The 27,668-nt window shown below is 40.5% G+C and overlaps 1 protein-coding gene across 5 annotated transcripts in view; it reads right to left on the bottom strand.

Moving 5' to 3' along the window:
* garnl3 (GTPase activating Rap/RanGAP domain like 3) overlaps positions 1-17,096 on the bottom strand; it is a 96,281-nt gene extending 79,185 nt beyond the window's left edge. For 4 of the 5 annotated variants that reach the window (XM_042508769.1, XM_042508773.1, XM_042508771.1 and 1 more), the window contains exons 1-2: positions 17,044-17,096; positions 10,026-10,559 (exon numbers count right to left, since the gene is read on the bottom strand). In XM_042508769.1, the coding sequence (XP_042364703.1) occupies positions 10,026-10,123 (98 nt within the window). In that variant the 5' untranslated portion in view covers positions 10,124-10,559; positions 17,044-17,096. Of the gene's footprint in view, positions 1-10,025; positions 10,561-17,043 lie in introns of those variants that run through there. The other variant, XM_042508770.1, reaches the window with a different exon arrangement.
* Between the last annotated feature and the right edge of the window lie 10,572 nt (positions 17,097-27,668).

Raw genomic sequence — 27,668 nt, 5'->3', positions numbered from 1 at the left:
GGGTTATGACGGGGGCAGTGGGCTGGTGTGAAGCAGCCCACAGTGTACACACAGACTGTGCACACACTGTGCAGACTTCCTTTGATCTTTCATACTTCAGCACACCCTCACTTTCACTTTGCGTCATCCCTGACAGTGACCACGGTTTTTAAAAAAGGAAGTTTATTCAACTCTGAGAAAAAAACTCCCTAGAATATGACTCTCTTTTGCAAGTGGCTTGTGGCTTTTGCTCGAGCTGGCTGCATCTCAACCGATACTCTTCTTCTGAGTACGACTCGCTCTACTCTGGGCTTCTTCCAGCCAACTATAATGGGAAATGTTTTTCCAGCCTCCGAGCTTTCCCGGAGCAGTGCACAGTGCATTTTAATGTGTAGGTATGTGTCTTAAAGCCCTAAATGGAAGCAGATGTTTCAGTCGAAGAGAAGGAGTTTACATAGAGCTGTAATCAAGCGAGGGATTTTTCTTTCCCCTCTTTTTTTTTCTTCCAGTAATTTGAATCTATTTTTCTGTCTAAATGAGCCCGGTGTTGCTGCATTGTGCGCATGGCTGAACTGTGCCGGGTTGTGCTGAGCTATGCAGCCACATATGGGAGTGATTACAGTCCAGTGTTTATCAGACCTCACTGAGGGACTGACTGTACGGCCGAGCAGAGCAGAACCAGCTTTGCACACTGTTTTTAATTTCCCAGCTACAACCTTCTATGGAAATTAGACAAGTGATACAATATTGCACCAAAACCGTTCATCACAAGTCCTGGGAGCAACATCTCTCATAAGAGCTGAAACGGTTACACGATTCAAAGTCTGTTTACAGGTGTTGGGGAGTGCAGCTGCATACAGTATGTGGAAAAAAGTTCAATACAATAAAATCTGCCTTAAGTGATGTCACTTGAGTCAGCATCAGTCAAGGCTGCGTCTACAAGTTTGAAAATGAAAAATGAAAATCTGGAGGTGTCTATGACCGCTACTAAAAACAGTAAACATGTCAGGTGAGTATAATGACATTGATAACAACATTATTTGATAACACGAGCCGTCTTGCCGACTTCATGTCATGAATGCATAACATGGCGGGCAAAACTCAATGTTTGGTTAATGGGAAAAATTTCTTTTATCGATTCATGTATTAAATATCAATTCTTGATCACAAGTGTAATATAGTATTAATGTTAATTGCTGTCCAATGTAGAGTGACCTAGATTAAATATAAAAATAAAATATAGAAAACTAAAATAATATAGAAAAATATAAATAAAATGGAAATAGCTACCAACCTCTTGTTTAAATGCTCTTAGCATTAAAGTGCAACCCATTTTCTTTGTAGCTTTCATGTTGTTAAAATTTCCAACCTCAAAGCACATGAACATAACAAACATCACATGAATGCAGCGTACTACACAGTAGACCGCTGTTTGTTTTTTGTTTCCAACTGTCAGTTAATATGAGTTTCTTTAAACCGTGAAAACAAAAATCCCCTAAGCCTCCACTAAAACCACAATGTTTCCCTAAACTTCAGGGGTTGAATCTACATCTAACAAAGCATTGACCATTGCATTTGTTAGATGCAACGACTTTGAATGGTTTTAGAAGGTATTGACAAATTATGCTGACCTGCCGTTTGCATCAGCAAACATTTCCGTGTCATATACAACATGTTTTGCTATTTAATGTGTAGGACTTGTCAACCAAACAATTAATTGAGAAATTAATTAACATGTTTCTTCATTCTCTCGTCTAATGCAAACATACATCCAACTACAAGTGTAAAGATCTGTCTGTGATCTGCTAACATGTGTGAGAGCTAAATGAGTTTACTAAGCAGAGGAGTGCCTCAAGTCAGCAAAAATGTCAGTAAGTCCATCAGTTCAGCTCCCTGCTGGTTCCTTCATGACAGACTGTCACGCTGAGGGAGCCCCCAGCAGCCCAGCAGACCACAACCACTCTCCTTCTGTCTGTTAGCCAGCACATCAGTAAGGTCTTGTCCATGTTAGTGCATGCTCACATCTAAAAACCATAGAAAACATGTCTGACATTCAAAACACATGTTCCTCATTCACATGCTGCTTTGAAGCCTACTGTAAAAGCTCCACCAGGAAACCACAAGAGGACAAACCCTAATACATATTTCCTTCTCTTTTTTTTCTCTGTCTTTAAAGGCACATATTGTGAAAACTCCATCATTCACAAAGCACCTGAACGCAACACTTCAGCTACATCTGGCTTCAGTCTTGTGCCAATCTGAAAAGCAAGGCAGGCTCCAGCAAAAACCCCTGGCAACTTCAGCAGAGGGTTTGGCAGCGAGAGGTTAATGAAGACACTGATAGCATTTCAAAGCAAATAAACCTCTGAGGTGAGATCAGGGAGTGAGGACGGGTAACTGAAAGAGTCTGTCAAGAGTTTCGGCGGCTGCAGGATCTATTTTTGCTCCGTTAATGTAGCGGCAAAGGCAGGGCGAAATTATGAGAAGCTTTTTGTTCATGGAGGCGTGCACGGACGGTAAAAGCAAGGAGGGGCCGGATTGATTAATGAACAGCACACATTTCAAAGCCGAATAATCCACGCTGTCAAACCTAATCTCGCCTTCCTCACATTGTGAAGGAGCTCCTTATCTCGACATATTTGTTAGGTCTGCGTTACAAAATTAAACCACAGTAACATGTTCTGCTCACACATTGCCCTGCATTAGCTCGATGATGAATGGGCCTCTCTGCTCCTTGCCAGCGCATGCCTTTCCTTAAATGAACTACAAATGTTCTGTTATGGATTGACAAGCAAGCCCAAAGACTCCACACAATGAGGTTAGTTTCCACCGCATCAGAATTTGCTGATGTTGCCATTAAACTCATTAAAAAGCACTGTTCTGACCTTTTCTGATTTTTGTTTTCTGGCCTAATCTGATCAAATCTCAGTGATTTTTACAGGTTCTTAGTTAGTTTAGGGTTAGGGCTAGGTTTACCCTGTACAAATAATTTGCCTTTGTCTTTTTGGCACTGGCTCCTAGACGTCTCTCGTGTTTGTCCCTCCAGTATGTGGTCAGCTAGTGATTTTCTGGCTCCTTCAATTGTCACTGTGCAGCCTAATCTCATTCACACACAATTAGTTGAGGTTGTCTGGAAGAGGTTTGAGAGAGCCCAGAGCAGAGAGTTCACTGACAGGCGGAGTTGATATGCTGCAATTGTTAAGAAAATTAATGGAAAAAGACACTAAATGGGTTTGGATTTGTTGTTCCTGGAGGACATCCAGACTCTCCTGTCGAACTCAAGACTCAAGGGCAAAGAACTTGCCCAAAGTTGTGTGTGCTTGTTTTATGCACTGGCATAAGAAGCTGGAGTTCTTAAAAGAGGACTTTACTGATTTAGCTCTTCTGTAACATTTTCAGACTCCAAAAAAGATGCAACTGAACCATGATTAGGGTTTCCCACGGTTTCAATTTTATATGGCGACCTGCCACGATTAAAATATCTACCACCACAAATACACTTTCTATTTTTGGAACTGGGCTGTTCATTGGGAGTGCTGTTAGAAAAAATATATGTTCAATTTTTCATTTCACTACACTCTTGGGGTGTTTACTCTGAACACAAGTGGAGCAGCAGAACATCAGGCGAACTGAAAGTATAAATTAATCAGTCGCTCTGCTGGGTTTAAAAGTTTGCATTCACTGGCAGCAGATGTTCCTCTAATCAATTGATTTGATCAACTCTGGAAGGAGCAACAGATCAATTGCCTAACCAACAAGTGACAAACTGCTGCTGAGGTAAAAGGACTCATGAAGCACTCCACCTACGCTGCATTCACAGACCCACGAAAACCTTATTATACAGTTTAGGGTCAGCTACATCCACACAGACACTCTAATTGTTGGGGAAATTGTATTTTTAGTTCATGCATCCATCTTTTTTTGTCAAATCTTGGCCCTTTTATAATCCACAATGCAATTTGAAAGTTTCAGGTGTGTGATGCTAGTAGCAGCTAATGTAGCCCTGAGCCGCTCACCTCAAGCAGAGATGAGCAGCGGGCTACAGAGGTCAGGTAAGTGACACTTCTTTCCAATTCCATTTTTTTTATTTCCACATTTTAAGTGTTCCACCCCAGCCAGCACTGACTTATGTGACATCACTTGAGGCTGTTTATCAGATTTCACGCAGCTCCTTTGAAGCCTCAACAGGCTTAACGCAACTTTTTTTCACATATGCAGCAGTACTCCACATGACCTGTAAACAGACTTGCATGTGTAAAATTGGTGGATTTCCCTTTTAAGCCCATAAAAATGTAGACACACACACACACACACACACACACACACACACACACACACACATACACACACACACACACACACACACACACACACACACACACACACACACACACATACAACTGTTTACATACAGATTCAACCACCAGTAACTATCAACCACCCGCAACCGGCCTAGCAGAGGAAAATGACCGGACAATTGGTTCCAGTAGTCCATTCAACTTCTCTGCTTTCAGCCGCACTCTGCAGCTACCTGCTGTCAGTGAGAAGATCTGCCAGCTGGCAGTCCGCTGACTTTGTTAGATAAGGCTTAGTCACTATCAGGCAGTGTCCAAAACACAGTCAGAAATAATAATATGATGTGATCTGTTTATCCCAAAGCAGATTAACGTGGGGAGATTAGCACAGATCATCAGAATTAAACACTATTAACTTCTTGCTAACATAATCTTGTATTTGGATTCATTGTACTGCAAAATGTCTCTCATACCAATTGGTGGAAAGAAGCAAAGTACATTTACTCAAGGACTGTACTCAAGCACAATTTTGGCATGCTTGTACTTTCCATTTTATGGTACTATTACTTCGACTCTGCTACACTTAAGAGGGAAATATTGTAATTTTCACTCCACTACATTCGTTTGACAGCTGTAGTTACTTTTCATATTATGACTTTACCTACATAAAAATAAGATTATAGAATACAGCACACTGTTGAAGATTAAATCAGAGTTTCCCATCCTTTCTGCAACTGGGAAGTTTCAGATGTCTTTTAGTTGTTATCTGTTCTACCAAATAGCCCCTGTACCCCTTTTGGTGGCTTAACCAGACTTGAATCAGCACTGATTTTTTGTTTTTTAGATTAACCGCATTGACCTAGTTAGTCCCTGACCCAGGTCAAAAAGTGGGTCGGACAAGGGTGTGAATGGCACACCACTACGATTGCTAATAGGGGTATAACAATACATCAAGGAAAGGACTTTAAACCAGGAGATCTGTGTTTGTGTCCTGTGCAATACTAGAAGTCAAAGTTTGGTTATTTCAGAGTTTCCCACAGAATTACAATCTATGTGTGCTGGTAGCTGATGACAGGGAGCTGGGGAGGGTTGGGTTTGCAGATTGTCCCCTCTTGAAATTCTGATGGTTTTGCAGGAAGATGACCGCAGTGTGGGCAAAACTCTTGTAGAGTTCTTTTTAATAAATGGTCCCGCTCCAAAAATATGAAATCAATATGCGGCTGCAGATGTATTGATTGTGGCTGGCTGACACAAATAAATGAATATGTGGGAGACCCTGCCACAAAAGCCACAAAAAGGCCGCCTATGGCATCATTATAATAATGAGTGGGGCCTTTAACCCAAGCTTTGCCCAGTCTTATTGTGGCAGACTTTTTCATTCCGGCAAATATTATATCGCTGTGCAAAGAATCGATATAATATCAAATCAGGATGACACTGGGTGGGACCAGGGTAGGACAAATTATGTCACTGGTTGCAGTCATGATGCAAGTATCACTGGTTGCCGCAGCCCAAAAATCAAAAGTGTGATGGCAGCAGGAATGTTTTCAGCTACAGCTACGATTAGGACAACATAGAGATGTAGTAGAACTTCAAGGTGCAGGAGCTGCTGGCCGTCTGTGATGACTGGGACGGAGGGGGTCAATGTAGTGTTGGTGAACATAGTGAGGATGCTGAACAAGACAGAGGCCGTAAAAAGAGACATGTCACTAACAAATGAAAGGCGCTGAAACTGAAAAAGTAGTGCACTTGAAGTAATCATAACATTAAATGCCAAACCATTTAACTGTGTTTATCATTGTGATGTACTATACAATGAGGAATTCAAGTACAAAACAGCAGTTCTAAGTAGTATGTGCACACCCCTCACCTATTTCCAGCATGTGAGATAATTGGTATACATCACTCCCAGGTTGTGACCCAGGTCGTAACAGAATTGTCATGACCAGGGATTAATCTGTGCTATCTCACTTGGCTTGAGGTGACAAAAGAAGGGGTGAATGTGGGTCAGATAACCCCCCTCTCAAGCAGTTTCATTAAATAATTGAGGCCTGAACAGGTCAAATCATCCAATATTTCACACAAAAGCAAAGATTGGAGCAAAGAGTGAAAAATTATTAAAGTTTTTGTAGTAGAGACTTTTTCTTCTTTTCTCTCCTATTAATCATCTCAGATTTTTCTTGTGACTCTTTAGACGGGGCCTGACCCCTCAATTGGGAACAATTTCACAAGCTACCAATATTGTATGAAGTATTCTGAAGCAGCTCCACCGCGACCACCTCCAACAGTAAAATGCTGTATATTTATCACTCATAGGGGTAATTTTTCTGCAAAATGAGTATATTAGTAATGATACTTTAAGTACATTTTGCTAATAATACTCTGCATTTTAAATGTAGGACTGTAATGGAATATTTTCACATTGTTGTTTAGTACTTTCACTTAAGTAAACCATCTTAGTACTTATATCACTGTCTCACACTGTGCCTGAGTCTGTAGCCTGGAGGAGAAAAAGAGGGCAGATCAATGTCAAGATAAAACTACCTCATGACATACTTCCACAGGCAAACATATGGAAACACTTTGGCCAGTGTGTGTATATGTGTGAGCACATTATGCATGTGAGAGCATGCTCCTAACATACAGTGTGCACTGTCTAAATGTGTTGGGTCCATTTGGTGCATGCATATCTGAAGAACAACGAATCATACACAGCCTTCTTCTCAGCAGCAGCAGCAGCAGTCCTCTACTTGAGTGTCTTTCATATCCCCCCAGTATAGCGGAGAATCTATTTCCCCATGCAGTAGCACTTCAGGCTCGGCTCTGATTGATTGTCTGTTAAACTGCTAGTGTCTGAGAGACAGTCTGCCAGGAAGCCTTACTCTGTGACTCCAGCTCCACAAAACACAGAGAGGGAACAAGCTCCTTCGCTGCACAGGATAAATCAAGCTAATTAGAAGAGATGTGTAATTTGAAAGTAAGTGCTTGGCACAAAGCTGGCCAAATCTCGCCCCCACATGCACCCTCAATACAGTACATGCCTCTATTTGGAGAGTGGGACCTGGCAGCCTGGATGGAGAGACATCTCCAACACAACAAGTCTACCCATCACACATTCTGAGACAAAGTAATCAGCTGTAAGGGCCACGAAGCGAGATTCATGAGTAAATGCGCGCTTCATGGACACCTCCGCAGATTGTCTGAAATAGCAGGAAATGAGGGAGGAGGTGGAAGTAGGGGAGGTGATGTGATCAGAACAATAATCTACAGACAATGTATTCAAGATAATGAAAACTAAAGCCGCAACGATCAGTCGCTCATTCAATGTCAGGGAAATTCATCAAAAACGATTTTTTCATGCCAAACATTTTAATGGTTTCATGTTATAAAATATAAGAATTTCACGCTTTTCCCACTCTTACATGATAGTAACTAGAATATTTTTTAGGATATGGACTGCAGGTCAGGCAAAACAAGACTTTTTGCTGGTGTGCTCTTATATATCGGTTTGGCCATTTTTTTCATTTACACCAACAATCACTGGGTCATAATTGACCCTGTTTGGGTCAGTACAGAATATCCCCAAGCTACAGTTTAACCTTATAACTGGCACAAACTTGTCCAAAATGATGTGCATGCCACATTTAAAGTACACATATATTATTAAAGGTCCAGTGTGTGGGATTTAGGGGCATCTAATGGTCGAAATTGTGTATTCATGGCTGTGTTTAGTGTGTAATCACCTGAAAATACGAACCCCTGTGTTTTTTGTGATTTTAGAATGAGCCGTTTATATCTACATATAGACTGGTTCCTCTTCCACAGAGTCCGCTGTGTTGTTTTTACAGTTTGTCCAGAACAGACAAACCAAACGCTGGCTCTAAAAAGTGCCATTTGTGTTTTTCATGTCGCCCACAGTAGTGGCATATGGGAGAATTTTCTGTACTGCAACATCACTACTAGATGCCACCAAATCCCACACATTGGACTTTTAAGTGTGTAAAGTTTACTATATGTTTGACCAAATGGTTAATTGGGAAAATAATTGCCAGTTTTTAATAGAAAATAAAAATATTTTTTTGCTGTAGTCTAAAGGGAAGCACCACAATCTTATTAAATATTGTGAAACGCATAACATTTTGTGCTGTTATGCTTCATGATTATCTTGAGTAGATTATTGAACGGGCTTACTGGGCACAGGTCCAGGGACCCAAAGTGTCAGAGGCCCCCCTGGCCTTCACTTGCAAGATGTTACTCAAATTAACACATACTGACCAGGAAGAGACTTAAAATGACTACAAAGAACTATGAAGGAACTACAATGAGACACAAAATAACTACAAAAATTGGCACAGCAACCACAAAGCAACACAAAATAGCTCAAAAATGTATGAAATTACCCAAAAGGGACACAAAAAATTACCTAAAAGAGACCCAAACCAGGGTTTAATGTTAGTTTTTCTTCACCTGCCCAGTTAGGCAGGTGTAGGCAAGTAGCTCAGAAATCTGCCGGCCCCCAGTAAAGGAAACACAAAATGACTACAGAGGGACACAAAATAAAAAAGACACAAAATGACCACTAAGAGACACAAAACCACAAAAAAGATGCATAATGACTGTGCAGAGATGCAAAACTATCACAAAGTCTGTGTCTTGCTCCTATGCAGGAGAAATGGTTAGGCCCTTTGTACATCTGTTCCCAGGGGCCCACTGTGTCATATTCCGCCCATGGTGATAATGCTCTAACACACTTGATATCAGGAGTTCTTGAGAAACAATCCCCAGCAAGTCTTGATGACAGTGAGAGCTCATGCAAAGTGGAAGGAACTGGTGTGACAACAGTAAAAGTGAAGACCTTTAAATAATAACAGCTCTTCTCTGGTCCAAACCACACTGTCCACACACTGACAAATGACTGAGGAAAGAGAGCTGCACATGGAACAGGGGCGGGTTACACTATCCAAACAGCTCAGGGGACACACAGACAGTGGCATCCTGTTGGAACTACAACACCTCTCTGACAAGTCCAGGAGGTTTGCCAAAAACCAGGTCCCATCAGCTGCACATTATATATGCTGTGTGCTATGGACACTCCCTGCCTTCATGTTTGTCGCTTCAGGATGTGTGTGCACTCACAGGTGTGCAGCTGTGCGGCATGAGGCGACAGCAGGTGATCTGAACCCCTATCACATCTAATTAAAACCTGCATATTCTCAGCAGTCTGTGGCGCGATTGGACAGCGCCGGGCCACCGGTACAGGGCTGCCCAATCAAAAGCACGTTTTAGCAATAAAATGACGATCGGCGGCGTCCTGCCACTGAGCTCTCTTTGTCAACATTGCAGAGTCAGGTGCAGACGAAATGTGTCCGTGCGTAACGCTTCCAGGCACGGTCCGATGAGAAATCTGAGCGCACGGCGATGAAATGAAAAATGACGAGGTGAACACAACACATTAGGATGTGATTTTTGGAAATTTTTGATGGCGATCAGAGGCGACTATGTTAGGGCTACACTCTCTTAAGATTTACATTATGTTTTTTGGCTCCTTATCTATGCGCAAACACAGCAGATCCTGGTTAAATCCCCAAATCCACAAGGTGAAAGAACACTCATTGTGCAGCCTTACATAAAGTGCCACTTCTTTGTAGGAGATTGCAGTTTCTGATGGTTAGGCTAGACGAGCCGTTTTGGTCATCCTCTTGTCCCACACTAAATCGCCCCCCTTAATAAAATAAAAGAGACAGGACCTACCTGGTAATCTCGAAGCTGCAACCCTTCCGAAGGAGCAACGCTCTCTTCCGCATGATGCCTTTGTCTCTGCCGAGGTACACATTTTTGTCCGAATTCATGGGTGCTGGGCGAGCAGGTAGACTCGTGGAAACAGCCTTTTTTTTCCAAGGACAAAAAAAAAGTCAAACAATGCGAGAGATGGACGGGGGGGAAAGAGTGAAACGAGCTTGGTGAAAAAGGAAGAAGAGGGGGGAAAATCCTTTGACGCTCGGTCCACCTCAGCGGAGCAAGGAAAGTGATCTTGCAGACTTTTTTCCCCCTCAGGCGAGACAAAAGACGGTGTTGTTGGAGCTGTTAGATGTGCATGCTGTCGGGGTTGGTGGTATGTCCATGCGGGCGGGCTGAACAGGGACTGCTGCGGCTGTGAACCTGAACGGACTGTGCAGCTGGCTGAGGAGTCCTCCGTGGCTCCAGAGATCCTGAAGTGTGGAGCCCACAGCGCTCCTTCAGCTTCAGCCCGGCACTGAGTGGCTGCTCGGCAATGACTTCATGAGACTGGGAGAGAGAGAGAGAGAGAGAGAAAGAGAGAGAGAGAGAGGGGTGGGGGGATTGGTGGTGATCTACAGTACATGAGTATGAGTGTGATCATGGTGACATTAGTTTGCTACTCTATGCGTGCGTGTCTGTGATCAAGTCTACAGTATAATACATTGCTGTCCCTGTATAAATGAAGACAATATCACAAATATGTAGGATATGGATCTATGTTGGCCTTTGATTTGCTTGTAGCTGAAAAAAGAACACTTAAAAGCTTAAAATTTGGAGTCTTTTGGGTGCACTTGGCCTTTGACCATTTCATCTGGAAAATTATACTGATATAATGTGGGAAATTTGTACTAACAAGGCTGGAATTTTGGTACCCATTTGACATGTCTACTTCAGACTGTTGATGTCTCATATTATCTTCAGATAAATACATTTTTGCACAAAATTATGACTTTGGGTTATGTCCCTTATCAGTTACATTAAAAGTGCATACGAAAGGGATATTTCGGGGACAGCATGTACAGGAGGCAAGATTACAGCAAGCAAAACCCGTCTCAGTGTTCAAATGGGCACCTGACCATTGTTTTGAGTTACACTTGAAAAATTATGTCTTTTACTTTAAAAGTGACACGGAAAAGAAAGAAAGCACAATATCTCAACAAGATATCACGACTCAAAGTGTGTTTCACCAAACGTTACAGGAGACCTTGACGCAATGTTTACTCTGCTGAAATAACGCTCTGCTGCAAGTGCACCCAGCTGTGGGTGCTATAGATTAGTTGATTAGCTGGGGGTTGCATCCTGTGCTTCATTAGGGTGAGATGATGAGGGGTGATTCATAGGGCAGGCAGAGCAGGAGAGGCAGGGAAACATGGGCCAGCTCTAATCTATTCTATTCTTCTGCACACCAAACTTGCACCAGCTGTCCCCTGTTCATAATATCTCAATCAGTCTGCATGCAGAAAATTCAGCCAAATTTCATCCCTGCTTGTCTCAGTTTGTCTCATATTCCACAGAAGTTGCCCTGTCATATTTCTGAAAAAGTTAAAGGGCTGAATATCTTGATCATTGTTTGGTCGCAAACATTTTATATTTGTATTTGACACATATTATGCATACATATTGTGTATGTCTAGTGTGTCTAGTTGTCAGCACTTTTATAACTGGTATAGCCCAGAGAAGGCCAGTGACATTCAATACCTAGAAAGCCAAAAATATTGCCTTCAGGAGTTGGTAGAGAATAAAAACTGAGCTAAAAGAGAGTGAATATTGGACTAACATTCACCATGTGGACCAAAACATGACTCCAAATGAACTATAATAGACCTTTTTAACAGCAGAAACTCTGGTCTGTAGGAAAAGCACAGGTGTTACGAATGATACTAATTATTGTTCAGTTCTATTCAAGGGTCTGAGTGAGTTTAAAAATGAGCAAACAAACACAACACCAGGGCCCTGAAACTGAAGCAGCTATATGAATTAAGCCATCATTATTTCATATTTACACCTGTGCTTTTCCTACTGTGAGATGTAAACATGTCCTCTGTGAAAAAAAGCCTATGTTGCTCCATAAATGCTAAATGTGTAAATAGTTTGCTAACATGTTCTGCATAATCAACTTAAAAGGAGATAATATGTCAGTGTGTGTTTACAGCTTGTATCTGCTGCCCAAAAGTGGCCAAAAAATAAGTTATTGCTTGTTTAAATATTTCAACTTTTAGCATACTTCTTGTTTTACTTTTGTAATAAAACCACTGTGACGTCACAGACAGCCTGTCAGTCAAAGCGGCCCCACCTTTAATTATGGATAACTTTAAAGCTTTAATAAAATGAAAATAGATGAGTAATATATAAATTCACTCCTGCACAGTTGTCATGAATTCTGAAAAAAACTGTCTTTTGTTTATATATATATATATTTTAACATGGGGCTATGTGGGTAGCAACTCGCCCCTGGAGCCAGCCTCAAGTGGCCTTTTGAGGAACTACAGTTTTACGCACTTCCACGCTGGCTTCGTTTTTCAACCTCGGATGTAACTACTTGTCTGTGGAATACCCAAATGGCAAGTGAAGAAGAGTTACAAAGTCAGTTAAATGATTCAGTAATGTCAGTTACACATAATCTCAAAGTTTGACACATGACACAATAGTCACCATGAAGCTACTGGTCATATCTGACCGAGAAAGTCTTTGTGTGCTGAATTTAAAAAGAATGTCTTGTATTCTTTATGAGTTTCAGTTTTCTTTTGGAAGAGGAAAATTGTGTTATGTTTTCTTGACAGTGTCACTGTCAAGAAAATAATAGAAAATAATACAACAGCGCAACCACTTCCACCGGCACTAAAAATATCGAAAAATATGTCGATCATCTCTGCAGTGTTTACTTTGATATGTAAATACACATGTGGTTGTTGTCCGTAGGTTGTTGGATGTTCGTTTCACCTTTTCCATCCAGTAGAGGAGAAAGTAAGCTGATTACTCCCACATATGTACACACACACACACACACACACACACACACACACACACACACACACACACACACACAGTCTAGTATGTCAGCCTGCTGTTTAGATGAGGAATTCTCTCAACATGACTCACGCACTGCATTCAAAGAAAGACCCAGCCATGTTTGTGTGATTGGAAAGACTTCAGTTTTGTTGCTCAAACCCTCTGACTCACTGTGATTCAACAGCTTACCACATCTCCGGATGGCTAGAGACGCCTTTAAATAACTGCCCTCTCACTAACTTCAATTATCAATCTCAACGTGTAGCAGCAGCTATTATAAGTGCAGCCCGCTGAGCTGAAAGTACTTGGTGAAGCTTTTACTTTTGGCATTATGATTGTAGACTGACACATTGTTTACTGTAATTGAGACTCATAATTGAGGCTTTTTCTTGTTTTTCCAAATTAATACAACTTTGTTCAGGTTCAGAATGTCCTCTTGATTTAATAAAGCACATTCATAGGTGGAGTCATGTGAGGTAATGAGGTTATGCAAAGTCTGTGTAGCTCTTCTCAGTATTTAGTGATCATGGAGGACACTAAAAGCCCTTGTAAGGCTACGACCTCCAGTAGGACTTAATGAAAATAAGTCTATAGTCTATCCTAAACGAGTCTATCCTGGCCATTTGAAAATCCAGTCGCTATAGACTGTGGCCCAAAATAGGGAACAAAATTGGTTGTAGCTTCAATGCAAGGGTTCATTTACTGTGCGTTATCATCCGACAAACCGACTACAGATGGGATTGACAACATCTTTGTTTATTTTAAATTCATGAGTGTGTTGCCTTTTGTGTATTTGTTTGTTGGTTTTCATGTAACCTACATTAACAATTTTTGGGCCACTTGGAACAGTAGAAACAAGCTGGACCCCATGACTTCCAATCATCAAGAATTTTCTTTGTTTGTGGATTCTTCAATCACTATGGAGGCATGAAAACTAAATGTTTTCTACAGGTATTCAATGTAACACAGGGTGAGTAACTGATACACAAATGTGCATTTAGGGGAGTGGAGTATTCCTTTAAGTATTTTAGTTTGAATGGAAAATGATAGTACTAAAGCTTCAATTGTTGCCATATTAATGCAGCAACATCTACTACAACAGCCTGTGCACCACCTGTTATTGTCTATGAATGAGTTTTACAATATTAGTAAATGCAGTATGAGTGAGTTTTGGAAAGGTTCAACAGATTTATGTGGTTGGCGAGAGAAAAATTTATGTAGTGGGACAGACTTATGTTTAAAAAATTACTGCTATCTTGAGTTCCATGTCGCTGTTTTGATATGCGGTGTACTGGGGCAGTTTTGAGTGACATTTCAGCTAAAGTTGTGGTGGAAGCTCAACAGTCTGGTTCTCAGTTTACATGGGAATGGTATGCAACAGCTTGACCAACACAGTAATGACCAGCTGCCATTTTTAACATGCATGTGTCATGGGGAGTGGGGCGTATGAACTGTAGCCAGCCTCCTGCTCTGATTTTGGCTCAGTTTCTGTCACCAGACTGACCAACGACCTCTGGATGTACATTTTAAGGTCATTTCATCCCTACAGAAACAGAGTGTAATTCTGTGTGCAGCCTCCATTAGTCAGGAAGTGGCAGTTTGTGGGATGAGAGATAACACACACAAGAAAGAAGGAACCATTGTGCTTTTAGTGGTGATGGTGGGAGGAGCAGATTGGGGAGGCCAATAAAATATAGGATGAGAAATTGAGTGAATGGCTTCAATGTTGGGATGCGCTGACTGTAAATTTAAAGGGAAACTGGTATTTTTCAATGTGGACCCTATTTTCTCATGTTTTTGCGTCTATGTGACTTGCAGTACGGCAACAACTTATGAAATTGGTCCAATATTGTGAGAGAGTGGCCGTAAAATGGGCTGCAATGTTACCACTCTGGGCATGTTTGCACAATCAGTGTACACCCACTAAAAGTTCTTGTTTTTGGCACTGACAGGCTCAGACTGTTGATGTTGAGGCCACTAGCTAAAAAGCTTTAATGTGTCGGTAGTTGGATTTCTCTTTGAGATAAACTCAGGCTAGCTGTTTTTCTTTAAGCATGCAAACATAAAATGTTGTCAATCTTGTCATCTAGCTGTCCCCAAGAAAACAAACAACTTGAACTATTCCTTTAAGAGCTGGTGATATAAAATAGTTATTCACCTTTTGCTGGCTCTGACTCGAGGGCATACATTATAAAGCTATAAGAGATAAACTTACTGTGTCCTTATCAAATAATAGTTCTCAACAACACCCCAGCCTGCTGTGACAGGGTCTGTTTCTGCAGGATGCTTTGCAGTGCTGAATGATGGTCTGTACGCCCCGTCTTGTCCCAACAGTTTGGCTGAACAAAGAGCTTCTGTTGCACTGTCAGCACGCCACTAAGTAAGTTTGCGAAGTCAAAAGAAATAATTGCATATAACCAATCCCCTCTAACCCACAGCTGATGGAGATAGTGTTAGGGATCGGGAGAGAAAAGTACGACCTGGCAACATGAATATGGAGCCTGCTCTATATCACCTCACCTCCCGTCTCAGCTGCCTGTAAATGGACTGATTCATCGCTGTCTTGCTGACCTGAGCAATAAAGAAAGAGCAAGTAGGAGAGCAGGGCGACGAGATGTTGCCAAACCACAGCTGAGGTGAGTCTATCAATGACACTGGGTCCCGTGCCAGCCGACCACAGCAACCCAAATCCAAAATACATTGTGGTGACATTTAGCAAAATGATGCCAACATTGGCACATCTCTCTGGGTCGTGGGGTTTTTATGGAGGAGGGGTGTCAGTGTCAGCAGCTTGTCGTCCCCTGAGGGGGCTCAATGGGCAGCAGTGTGCAGAAGATGAGAAGCAAGTGCCAAATGCCACTGCAGAAACCGACAGGAATACAGAGAGAGAAGCTGTTATTTAGCTCTGAGTCATGCTAATATGGTTTCAGCGCTTTTTGAAACCTGAAGTGAAGGATTTGACTGTGGAATAATGCAGTGGTACCAAACTATTTTGACCTGTGACCTGTTAAATGGGCAAAAGCAAAAATCTAAGAAGAATCAGAAAAAAATAAGCACAATTTTGTGCAACAGACACATATTTTCTTTCTTGTAGATTTAATCACTGGAATATTGTAGAGAGGACAGAGATGTGAACTAGAGTCAACATGACTTGTACTTGAGTCAGACTCCACTCACAACTTTAAATTTGGCTTGACAAAATAACAAAAGGACTTGCAACTGTACTTCCACTTTAACATCAATGACTTGTGACTTTACTTGGGCTTGACCCTTTTGACTTGAAAATACTTAATACCTCAGCCTAAGCTTAAAAATTGAAATTATGCTGTTTAAAGCATGTGCCACAAATCAATTCATTTCCGGTTCCAAACCAACATTAATGCTGTTCATTTCCACAGGTAGACACTTAATTCCTCACATCGCTTTTGTTTGAACCAATCTGACAGCATCCAACCACGTTGCAGGAGAGAAACATGAAGAACTAACGCAAAATCATTTAGCACCAGGTGAAAAAACTGATACCAGAGATAATTTAGTTTAGCTAGAAAAATACCATGTGGTGGTCAACAAAAAAGAAATTGTAGTATGCAAAACACGCAGGTCAAAAATTATAGAAATGCAACAACTTTGTTCAACAAATAAGTTCAGACTTGGTCATGTGGCAACCTTTGGGGCTGAGAAATGAAGCCCATGCATTAGTGCCAAAAACTGCAGTTCATCGAATGGCCACTTGAGTCTGGCTCCAAGTCTATCTCCATAAACCCTGATGTTAAAATGACCAAGTTTACAGCAGAAATTAATGTTAATAAAGCCCGGCACAAAAAAAACGGTTTTGGTCTCTGTAGCTAATTTAAACATTCATGACAACTGTACAGGGGTGAACTTTTATATATTTACTTTTACTGGGGCCCAAATTTACGCATATTTAAAGGTGGGGCTGCTTGAGTGACAGGCTGTTAGCAAGGTGTTGCTAGTAACCAACCTCTCGTCCAAATCTGGTCACGCCTGGTTTCACAAAACCAACATGGCGAGAGCCAAAACGCCAAACTGGAAGCTGCAAAATGACCACAAACCAATTAGTGACATCATGTTAACTACGTCCATTTTTTATACAGTCTATGGTCCCATCTCGGGGGTAGGATGTTGCGTTTTTTGAAAACTTAACTCAAGAAAATATGAAAAATGTTGGGGAGGATGCTACTTAAAAAAAAGAATAAAACAAATGTTGAACTCCCCAACCCAGTTAATTTCGTACCTAAAAACGCTGAAGATTAAAAGAAATCTTATCATTCTGCAGTCCCCTGAAATATGAAGATCCTAATCTTTACTCCAATTCATTCATAGGAGGCTTAAAGCCAAATATCAACTTTTAATGTGCGCGTGTGTGTGTTTGTGTGTTCTGGTCCGAACTTAGCTGTCTGTGAACAGGTGCAAGGGTTTCGTCGGGGTTGAAGGCGTTCATTCATGTTGAGGAAAATGACTTCAAGGGCACCATTGGCGTGATGGTGCAGGACGACCTCGCTGTTTACTTGCTTTTCACTCTGCTGCCCGGCACTAAGATATGCATGTGCTCACGCACGCGAGCACACACGTGCGCGTGCGCACGCACACTGCACACACACACACACACACACACACACACACAATGTTACACACCTCTCCTGCCTGCTTAAAAAGAAATCACACAGCTAATCAGAGAGGTCACTTCACAGACTGAAATCATGATTAGAAGGAAAATTCTTTTTTTTATGAAATCTGCAGAGGAGTCATTAAGAGCTGGAGTTATGTTTTTGATCAAAGAAATCCTCTCTGTACTGAACATAAGCCACTTGGAGTTGAATAAATTCGCTCACAAAAGCCTCCAGTTCATTTTTTCTCTTTTGGCAATAACCGGTTGCAACAATTACCATGTAATAGAAATGCAAAATCAGAGCAATCATCCAGGAGGATGGATGATAAAACCTCTGAATGCTGATGTCCTGCAGTCGTTTGCTCTCAAATTGCAAACAATCATAGCCTTACCTCCGTGGAGCCGCTGACAGGCCTGCTTGAACACTTTGAAGGCATTATCAGCTGAAGGATGAAGAGAATAGAAATGAAAATGTCAGAATTTCCTTTTAAGCCATCTGCTGAGGAGAGAAAATATTTTGCGCTGGGTATATTTTCGACCTCTTGACACATGTACGAAACACACTCTGGATGTTTGCTCCCCATCGATTCTTCAGCTGCCTCAAGGGAGTGTTTAACGGCTGCAACACAAAAACAATTAGAGAAAAGACATTAATGTCAAATATAATCCTGTCATGTTTATGGATTACTTCATATTCCACAGATGAATCTAAGAGCAGTGCCTGCTTATGAATTGAAATGTTCTCGTTCATCTGCTTAATCACAGTTGTTCCATGGGTGCACATAATCGTGTCTGTATGATGTGTCATCAAATGTCAATCACCTGCTCAGCATCTTTATTCTACTATCCTTGCACCCTTTCTATTCCATTTTTTCTTTCACTGTATTTTTGTACACTCTTGTCACGACTGTTTTCTCTTACATAAAGACAAGCATTCCTTAATTATGTGTTACTTTAAACCTTTTAAAATTGGTAAGATATATTAAAAAATAACCTCCAGTACAGTTGCCATGAATTATAAAATTAGCTTTAGAGACCAAAACCATTTTTTGTACCAGGCTGTATGCATATGTATTTCTGCTGTAAAACTGGGCATTTTGATATGAGGGACTATGGGGACCAACTCCCTTTTGGAGCCAGCCTCTAGTGGCCATTCAAGGAAGTTTTTAACAATTCTACAGTGAAACTGTGACAATTGGCTTCATTTTTCAGCCTCAGAGATTACTGTTTATCTTAAAACAAATTTGTGCAAATCTATGTCTTATATGTTGAGAAATTTGACAGGATTAGTGACAATTTTGCCCTGATGGAGGTACTAAAGGACAAAAGTCTTAAAGATTCATCCTCTGAGGACCTTGAATATTCTTGTAAAATCTATGGCAATCCATTCAATAGTTGAGATTTCAGTCTGGACCAAAGTGGACTTCCTGACAGACCAACATTTGCATCTTCAGAGACACATGTTTAGCATGACTAAAAATAAAAGAGAGGGGACACCTGCCACAAGCCATACAAAGTTACTGTATAGAATTAAATCAACACCTTTCAACTAAAAATCAAACATCAAAGTGTCACCAAATTAGGACCACTGTGGGATTAAGTGGCGCAGGTGTTGGTGACGTACATTCTGGCCCTTGAATCTCTTTGAGTGTCAGTTAAAGCCTGAACCCTCATTAGAAGTCGGATGGAGGGTGGTGCACAGCAATTACAGCCGGTGGTCTGTGATCACAGATGCTGACTTAATAGCTGTGTTAGTGCATGTGATATTAGCCTACCATGTGACTATTTAGCATCTGTGTGGGTTTGTAAACTTAAATATTCTGTGTGTGCCGTGAGTGTAAAGTCTCAATGGAGCAAATTTTCACTGTAGTTGTTTTTGGTGTTTAAAGCTCATGCGTCCACAGGTTAGTCTATAATAAAATAAAAAGTAGTAGGCAGAGTGGCACTAGTGTGTATTTGTGGAATAAAGGTAAGAAACGGAAGTCTTTGTATCTATGTAGGAGTTTATCCTAAAGAACGAGGAGTGCTGCTGACTCACTGGAGTAACCTGTCTGCAGGTCTTTTTGTGCCCTGGCTCCAGCCTCCTTCTATACCTATTACAGGGTGACTCATAGCTTATCACTATGAAGCCTCCAAAGTAGATATGCTCAAATGCACACACTAACACACACACACACACACACAAACAGTTACTTTCTCCCTGTCAGGATGCCAGGAACGCTTTTTCCCACTCTGAGCTCATCAGAGTTGGGGTCGTCTAGTGTGGCAGTGTTGAACGCGCAGATGGTGCCACTCAATTGCTTCCTGCTTGGGAGTTTGATAAGAGAGAGCCCAGATCGAGATGATCACTTGGATTTGTGTCTGCCATCTTCCGGTGGCCACATCTAAAATATACCAATCAGATTAGCTGAGGTGAAAATACAATATATATGGGGACTTAAAATGTGTCTGAACTCTTTTAAGAGAAATGACACAGAGGTAGAAACAGAAAAACAACTGATTAATGCTAGAATTTTAAGTACTTTTCTTAGTGTTAACTGATCCCACACAAATCACCAAAGCCGGCATTGCATTAGTCACCAAGATTTTTTTACAGATTTTCTTGGTCCTCAGAGAATGAATCTTAATAACTTTGGTGGTGACGTTACCTCTCACGTCACCATATGGTTGACACTTGTAGTTTTAATTGAAACATGTCTTAGACAGTTGGATGAATTGTCAAAAAAGTTGACACAGACATTAATTTTCCTCTCAGAATCAGTATTGCAACTTTGGCAATCCCTAAGCTTTCCATCAAGCGCCACCATCAGGTCAAAAAAACAAATTTGTGGGGTATTTTGGGTTATGAAAGACAACTTGCAAAACTAAAACCTCTTTGTGATTATTAGAGACTGGCAAAATATGACTACCTCAGTCATTTTCACAAGCAGAAAAAATTGCGACCTATATTTACGTTGTTTTTTGGATGGTGATCTCTAGTGGCCAAAGTAATTATTTCAGGAGTGTATATATATATGTGTGTGTGTGTATATGTATGTATGTATGTAAATGTATACACACACACACATACACACACATATATATATAAGATAGATAGACAGATAGATAGATAGATGCTTAAACCAAACCACGTACTTTTGATGCAACTGCAACTTCACAAAGTTATGTGTTAAATCTGTGACCATAATGGCCATATACAAGCTATTCAGCCATTCACCAGAAGGTATGCTAATTTAGGAAACACTGCTTGTGGGTTGTATTCAGAGGTGACATACGACCTATGTGGTCATAGGTTGGAGGACTTGTTGGATTATTAACAAATCTTGACTAACACAGTAGTAAACATTGTAATTATGAGTATTTTAGCATGAGGATGTTAGCATTTAGTTTAAAAGCAGCCTCACAGAAGCGCTGTGTGGCTCTAAAATGGACTAGTCATATTTAAAAATACTAAATAATTCCCTAAGGACACCTGGGCACTGTCATTTTTAGCAAACGTCACTCAAGTAGGAGCAAATAGTACATTTGTTGGGAGCTATTTTTAGCTGTGGATTGAAAAACACAGGATGATGAGTGTGAAAATTACCTACAAAGGAATTACATGTTAGGATAAATTCATTGTTTGGTTTTGTATCTTCATGAGATTTGTCAAGAACAAAAAAAATATAGAATATCATCCTACTTGCCAGCTAAGTGAGAAGGCCTCACCAGCACATAAACAGTGTAACTGAAATGCAGGGATTTACTCTGGCTATAACCTACGCACATGCTAAATGAGGTGTTAAGTTTCTGCTGAGGAAATCCCTCAGATGGAGACATGGATGACTAACTGAATGAATAAGTGAAGCCAGGTATCATATGTCTTCCAGTTTTCCCTTTACTTACATTAACTTGTCAATATCTCTCTGGCTCACAATCCATCTCACAGTGATTTCCTACATATGCTTACGACCCTGCGCACACAATGCACAGTTATACAGGATTATCTGACATAATTACTCTCATCTGTAGAACAAGCCATTTAAGCAGCGGCAGCAGCAGCGGCAGCAGCAGCGGCAGCGGCTATGCAAATCAGATTCTTTCCCTTCTTTCTAGCCTCTCTGGCTGACGCTGGCTTCCTGGGGCTGAGGGAGGATCAGAGGAACAGATGTCAGTTATTCATGAGGTCTCTGTGTCTCTCAGAGATGGGATTAAGATTGTCTGATGCATCCATGTAATAACCACATCCTTCCTCTTAAATGTCACTCTGACCGTTTGGATCAGATTGAGCAGATGGGGACACTTTGCACACACACACACACACACACACACACACGTTTATGCGTTTGTGTGTCGTGTGCCCTCACATGCACGTGCATGAGGGGGAACTACTAAAGCTGTTTCCCTGGGAACGTGAGGTGAACAGGTGCTCCAGGCAGGGATTCCCAATCACTACAGCTGTCAATCATCTGAGTGAGGCTGTAGCTGGAAGGCTTCCCCCGGCTCCTGCTTACACAGGGAGGTAATATTAACCCTTCGTAACCTGTTACCTGCACATCCTTTTTTTGTGCTGCTTTCAGATGTCCCTCACAAATATTTAAACATTTGAACACAAAGCAAATTGGTGCAATTTCTTTCAAAAACATGGGGGAAAAAAGGCAGTGAGCAACTTCACGAGAAATGTTCCACAAATGCAAGAAATGAGTAGATTTAATATTTTTTTTAAAAGGCTATGAAAAAAGGCGGGTGGGGTGGGGGGTGGGGGGTGATCATAATTATATATTTAAAATTGTTAACAAAAAAAACCCCAGAATAATTATTTTTCAAGGTAATTTCCTTTTATATTTTTTTTCTACTTATTTTCAGGTAATCATCTCGGACCTCTCACTAATTTCTTGCAGATTTTTGGGTCGTTTCTTTTTTATTGTTGCTCAGTGCCTAATTCCCATGTTTTTGTAAGAAATCAAGAAAATTTGCTCAGGTTTCAAAGGGTTAACAAGAGGAGAGACTTTCATAAATGTAATATTCTCTTATTTGTGTAATATTTTCTCAGCTTCTTGCCTCTACAAAGGAAAATACTGATTGTTCTTGGAGTTCTCTGTCCCCTGTCACCCCTGTTGTCAGCCTCTCATGCCTCCCACTCGCTCTTCATAGATGGAAAAAAACTTAAATGTATGTTAATGAGGACATTAGGTGACTCAACAGGGACACTTATAATGAGGAATAAATTGAAGTCTCTGTTCTCCTCCTCTTGCCTCTATTGTATCTATTCAGCATAATCTATCCCATATTTACCCTTACTGATCTTACATTTTAAACAAAAGTGAAGACATATAGAGAAATATAAGGGCTGACATCACCATTACTGGTGTTTTGAACAGACACACAGAGCCTGCTGCAGAAAAAGTTAATAAACAGAAGCTGCATCAACTGCATTGTACCTTGTTAGCATTCATAGTTGTCATTAATTAGCATTCATGAGAATGCAAAGATATTCCCCATCTTCCCAAACTTCTCGTGTTGTTTCGCACCACAGGAGAGCGATGATAATGCACGCTAACATGAGTTTGTCGTCTTACAAATGTTTAAAATGGTGTGCTTTGAATTCTGGGTCATCGGTCTGTGGTATCTAAATGTGATACAGGATCAAGAGCAGCCTATGGACATTAGAGTGTCTCACAGAGGGAGACGAGATGAAAAGTGTCACTCATAGCTCTGCAGTCAAGGCTGCAGTTGAGGCCTTTCACTGTCTGATAATCAACTGTGTCCTCTGTGTCGACGTCCCTGTGTGATGGCTGCTCTTTATTATTCTGTGACTTATTATCATAACTGACGACACAACTTTGCCCTTGTACACAGGGATGCATGTTCACTCTGATGCTCTCAGGCAACAGAACAAAACAGAACAAAAACAGCACCCACTAACAGAGATGCCCACACCCATGGGCGAGTTAGGAGACGATGTGTCCCTGGACACAGACATGAAAAAAGACCTCACTACATCTCCTATATCCATTTTCCACCAAAATCAACGCATCTACACAGGTTTTTAAACACAGCTAATACTGCTAAACATAGACAATAAATTCCTTTTTCCATTGCCAGTACAGTTGAGCTGTGTACACGGCTCTGCAGCAGACAAGTTCGCCTATATGTTTTTTTGGTGTGTCATGATCAACATAACAGACAGGGCAAAAAACAGGGTAGTGAACTGTAGAAAGTAACATGGATAGAGGTGTGTGAAAACTTTACAGTGGTTACTTCTTGATATTTATCTCTCACTTATTGAACTCAGTGCAGACTAATTTGGATCGATCAATAAGTGCTGCTTCAGCAAAAAGACGGATGGTAATTTGTGGTGGCACGTCATTAGACCTCGCTGGTTACGGGCTAAAATTAGCACATTCATCGGATGTTGTATTTCCATCAATGCCAATCAGAGCCAGAGACGATAAATATCCATGATTACTGCATAATCATTTGACACAGGTGTGAGTGCCAGTTGTTGCTTTTCCCATAACATAAAAAGCCTGGATGTAAGCCGGTGTTAGCAGGTCTTTTTGTGCAGTGGAACAGGGGCTCTACATCGGAGCAAGCCACACAGACTTTGTGATGATTTCAACCTTTTCTTTTGTAATTGTTGTTTTATGTGTCTTTTTTTTTTAGGTCATTTCATGTCCTTTTTGTTGGTTGTTAATTGTCTTTTTGTGGTGGTTTTGCCCTGGTTCTTTGGGTTTTTGTGTCTGTTTTGTAATTTTGTGTCTTTTTTTTATTGTTTTGTGTCTCTCTGTGGTTGTTTTTACCTTTTTGTAGTTATTATGTATCTCCTCTATTTTGGTTGTTTTTTAGTCTCTTAGTGGCAGTTTTGCCGAATTTTGTTAATAGACTTTTGTGTTGAAGGCAAACTTATGTCTTTTTTAAATTATTTTTTATCTCTTCTTTTTTTCCCCTTTTTTGTAGTTATTTTGTATCTCTTTTAGGTCATTTTGTGTCTTTTTTGGCTGCCTTTTGTCTTTTTTTGTGGTAGTTCTGCCCTGTTTTTGTAAGGGTTTGTGTGTCTTTCGTAATGTGTCTCTTTGTGATTGTTTTTCCGCTTTTTGCAGTTATTTTGAGGTAATCATTTTGGGGGGTTTTTTTGTTGTAATTTCTTGTCTCTTTTTGGTGGTTTTGCCCCTTTTTATCTTTATTTTGTGTCTCTGGAGCATTTTTGTGTTTTTTTGGTCATTTTGTGTCTCTGTGTGGTTATTTCCCCTCTTTATTTTGTGTCTCTTTGCAGTTAACTTGCATCTGTTTGTAATCTTTTTGTGCCTCTTTGTGGTCATTAAGAGTCTCTTCCTGGAAGGTACATGTTACTTTAAGTGACATTTTGCAGTCTAAGACACTTTTGGTCCCTGGGACTGTGTCTAATAGGCCTGTTCAGTCACACACCCGTTCATAAACACACCATAAAAAACCTATGAAAAACTATGAAAGTTTTTTTTCCCATCTGTCTGTCTCAGATGAAAGAATAAAGTGAATAGATTATGATATAAGGTTAAAATCTGTCACTGCTAAACACAGATAAAGGTTTGGTGCTTGTTTCGTTAAGAATAAGGGATAGGCGCAATATTCTTTTCATTGCATATTTTTTTGTATGTGGTTACTCATTTATTCATTCATCCATGCCAAGTGTGAGTGCGTGTGTCCCTTCCTTTTTATATCTAGATAATAAAAATGAAGAGGAGGATGAGAGGATGACAGAACAATCTCTTGTGGCGCATTTTTTTTATCACACAGTGTGAGATGTGAAAGAATCCAGAGAGATAAGACATTAAGAGAAACGTAGAGAGACCAACAACAGTGTTTTCATCTATTATCCTTTGATCAGACTCAGCTCCTCCTGCTGTCAAATGAAATGCTCTCTTGTCTCTGTCTGTGAATGTATATTCAAAGGGTTAAATGATTCATTGATTTATCCTTTTTATTGTTATAACACCTTTTTTTTAAGAGATCGGTGTCTTTTAATCTTCTGATTTCAACTCATTTTGCAACCATTATAAAATGTTAGTTTTCTATTTTTAGCAGCAGTGCTACAGGAGAAACGTGATGTGGAGGTGGTGAGCATCTGCTATGTATGCAATGACAAAGACTTTGGTGGTATTCTTCAATGATATGAAGGCTGCATGTATCTATGTATCCTGGTAACAAGTAAAAATTACACCAATACTTCCTCTAATTTGCCTGCTATTTGCCTGCTATTAGGTTTTTTTTCTCATTGGTGTTAATGTTGTATGCATTTTCCATTTGATAAATGGAATTATATCTAAAAAGTCTGCTGTTGACATTCCACCAGGATTCCAAATGGATTAGAAAGGATAGTTGTTACAGGTTGGCTCATGAAGTGTTCAGACAGTGGCTTACTCAGAGGTGACTGTTTTATTTGTGCCAGTAATTCCAGTGTCTGCCTCTGAAGCCAGCGACTTAAGAGCTCACATTAATTTGAACTGATAAACATGTCAGTGGGTTATCTTTGTTATGGTGACTTTGAATCAGCCTGAAATATCTAAACAACTGTTGGAGGGATTGACATGAAATCTAAAACAGACATTCATGGTCCCCAGAGGATGAATCTTAGCGAGACTCACATTTGTGGCTTTTAAAAGAAATATCTCTGCATCTTTTGGAAGGATTGCCATGGAATTTGGTTAAAACATTTATGTTACCCTCAGGATGAATTGTTATCACGTTGGTGATCCCTTGACTATTACATACACTTAATATGCGCTTGTGAGCATGTCAAATTTAGCATTTAGCTCAGTCGCCAGAGAGCTGCTATGGTGTCTTCACACCTGGAGCGACGATGCAACAGCGAGACAAGCTATGTTATCAACAAGTTGCTCTTGAAGCACTGTTCAACCGTTTGCTTGCTTGTGTGCTACTTGCAACAATGACCCTTGACTGAACTTCATCTAAAGTTTGTATTTAATCAAAAACTTTGCATATCTTTGCTTTTCATCAATAAGTAAGCCTCATTTCAACATCACATTTCATTGCCACAAAGCATAGCCACAATACACAGAAAGCTAGTATAGCATCAGCTATCCTTGCTAATTAGCGCAGGATCACAGGTAGAAACAAAGCATATGACTGGTTGACGCTTCAGTGTGTCATTGGAGCACTGAAACAAAGTCGAGGCCAGCTCAACTTTTATTGTAGTGCTTCATACTTGTCCGCAGCAACCAGCAACCAGTAACTGCCAGCAAAAATCTTAAGATTATTAGCACAATTACTACACTGAAATAATAACTGCAAGCACATCATTGTTACTATCAACTATATCTCTATTAAAACTGGTGTAAAACAGCTGGGGCTGAGTATCATTTAAAAAAATCACCACCACTGATATCAGCAGAAGTGATACTAATACCAATTTGATGCCTTTAATGTGAATAGAAGGGGTGTAGTATGGCCATACTTTCAAACTTTTTGTTGGCATCTTGGCATGCTGAACTACCAAGTACAACACACCATGCAACGTGTTGAAGCAGCTGCTGCAGGAGTGTGAGCTCCCCGCCAGGAACAGTCGAGAGAGCCTGACCAGCAGCACACACAGTAACAGGGCTAACTGTTAGAAAGACATTGCAAATGCTACCTAACGGCCACTAATGGGTTCACAACAGATTCAAGCTGTTTCTTTGTTATTGTGATGTTTTAATTACTCGGTGTCAAAGCAACAGAAAGTTTGTGGATCCAGGGGAGGATCTAGGCAGTCCAGAATCAGATCACTGGCACAAAAAAACATCTAATACAGTTCATCATTTGACAAAAGACGTTTTGATACTACTTGGTACTGGGCCATTTTCATCAAAAGAATACAATAAGGAAAGAAAGAATTACAGAACCTGCAATGATTTTACAGACAGAATTACAACTGATTTACTGAAAGCCAAAAGTTGGAAATCTCAGCCATACAGAACTTTCTGGTAGCCTGATTTTTTTTTCTCCTCTAAGAATTAAAG

This window comes from Plectropomus leopardus, chromosome 20, assembly GCF_008729295.1.
Source record: "Plectropomus leopardus isolate mb chromosome 20, YSFRI_Pleo_2.0, whole genome shotgun sequence".
Taxonomy (NCBI): Eukaryota; Metazoa; Chordata; class Actinopteri; order Perciformes; family Serranidae; genus Plectropomus; species Plectropomus leopardus.
This window is presented reverse-complemented; position numbering and strand designations above follow the sequence as displayed.